This window comes from Trypanosoma equiperdum (genome assembly GCF_001457755.1).
Source record: "Trypanosoma equiperdum strain OVI genome assembly, contig: ctg_1777, whole genome shotgun sequence".
Taxonomy (NCBI): Eukaryota; Euglenozoa; class Kinetoplastea; order Trypanosomatida; family Trypanosomatidae; genus Trypanosoma; species Trypanosoma equiperdum.
The window spans coordinates 6,989-8,693 of record NW_027123812.1 but is presented as its reverse complement, the minus strand read 5'-3'; the positions used below and the strand labels follow the sequence as shown (position 1 = coordinate 8,693).

At 45.3% G+C, this 1,705-nt stretch overlaps 1 pseudogene across 1 annotated transcript in view; it reads right to left on the bottom strand.

Annotated features, from left to right (window-relative positions):
• Window positions 1-1,116, bottom strand: part of TEOVI_000760600:pseudogene — a 1,520-nt pseudogene extending 404 nt beyond the window's left edge. The window contains 3 exon segments of the mRNA in view: window positions 1-663; window positions 665-808; window positions 811-1,116. The exon segment at window positions 1-663 is cut by the window's left edge and continues 42 nt beyond it. Coding sequence covers window positions 1-663; window positions 665-808; window positions 811-1,116 — 1,113 coding nt within the window.
• Window positions 1,117-1,705: the final 589 nt, after the last annotated feature.

The following is a 1,705-nucleotide window of genomic DNA, read 5'->3' as shown; positions in this document are numbered from 1 at the left end:
ATCAGCATAGTCTATGCAAATCCCTTTGTTTGGGGTCGTTAAGTCGGAGCCACCGGTGTGGTCGCATGTGGTTTGCGACATGGATGCCACATTGTACGCGCCGAATAAAGCCCTGTGTTTGCTGGCGTGCGTTGGCGCATTTCCCAGGCTTGCCTGCGCGATCCAGTTAGTCCCCAGGTCAGCGTGAAATTTTGAAATTGCTGCGGCTATGTTAGCGCCTGTGAGTTCGACTTCTCCAGGGCTAGTTGCTGTGTCGCACGCTGTTTTTATTTTGGCGAAGGCGGCGATAGCTTCTGCTGTGTTACCCGTGTTGTCGTTGAAGTTGCCGGATATAGAAACCGCGGTTCCACAAGAGTCATGTCCGGTTGAATGGGCCACAACGCAGATGCAGATGATGTCTGTAGCCAGTGCTTGTCCAGCTTTTCCTGCTGTTTCGGTCGCTTTTTTGCAGACTGCATCTCGATTTTGGTCGTCTCCCCAAGGGAAGTGCGTCCCCGTCGGCTCCTTGTAAAGTTCGTCTGTAGTTGTGATGGCATCGGTTGATGATGCTGCCGCCGTACCGTACAGACCTTTCAGTAAAGTCTTCCGCACTTGCAACCTGAGTTTATCTATTGTGTTAGCCCTCCAGTTAACCGCGGTATTGATCTCTTCTGCTGCGTTTGCTGGGGGGGGCAAGCTGTGGTTTTAGTATTTTCCTTTTGCTTTGACTGAGTGGTAGGCCGTACTCCGGGTTGAATGCCTTCAGTTTGTCGCTGTTGTCTAGCAGGTCGTTGTAATCTTTGATCATGGTGTCGAGTAGTTTGCTGTCTATTCCGGAAAAAATGTTTTGACTGGACTGCTCTCTTCCTGCAATTTGGCTGCTGTTCCGTACTTTTCCTTTTCTTTGAGAGCCTCAGTCATTTGGGGCTCCGCCACCGTTAAATTTAGGTTGACGATCTTTGCTAGGATTGTTTTCATTCGCTCCTTGGCAGTTTCTGCTTTGTTAGCTGGCTCGATTGCCGCCATTTTTGGTTCAGGTGGCACTGCCGTCAAAAGTTTGTAAATTACACAGAGATCCCTGAACTCTTTCGCATTCTCTCCGGCGCTGTTCGCGGATACCAATGTGAAAATTGCGATGAGAACAATCTTCGTAAACAACTTCGCCAGTATTTGTGAGTGCATTTTGCTGCTTGCATGAAAGTAAATTGTGGGAAGTTAAAAGTATAAAAATTATGCGTAACATATGAGGTGAAACGAATTGTTTCTAGCTTCAGTTTCTGTGATATTGAAGAGGTCTTAAAAACAGCATTCAGTTAAGCCAAATAATTATCTATTTTTGAATCTAACCTACAGCATTCTATATCTATATCTAAAGAGTATATAATATGTGGTTTGCAATAGCTTCTATCATATGGTAGTCTTCAGACCGTCTTTTGACTCAGAATGACCAGGTAACGTCGCTGCTTCTCTAAGACACGATTGAGCTTTTGATTTTGTCCCACGCTATTGGTGACTGTATTAAGGCAGAGTTTAACACGCGGTAATTTGGGTCATGAAAGCGCTTTTTTTGCTTCGCTCTTTGCTTATTTGTGATTATAACGGCGGCTTTACAATTACCATTATATGTTTTACTTGTTCTTTAAATGGTGTTAGTTGTTTCCCCATGCAAAACAAAGGAAGGGGTGGAGTGCGCCTCCTCATTCACTCTACTTCACAAAGATTCTCT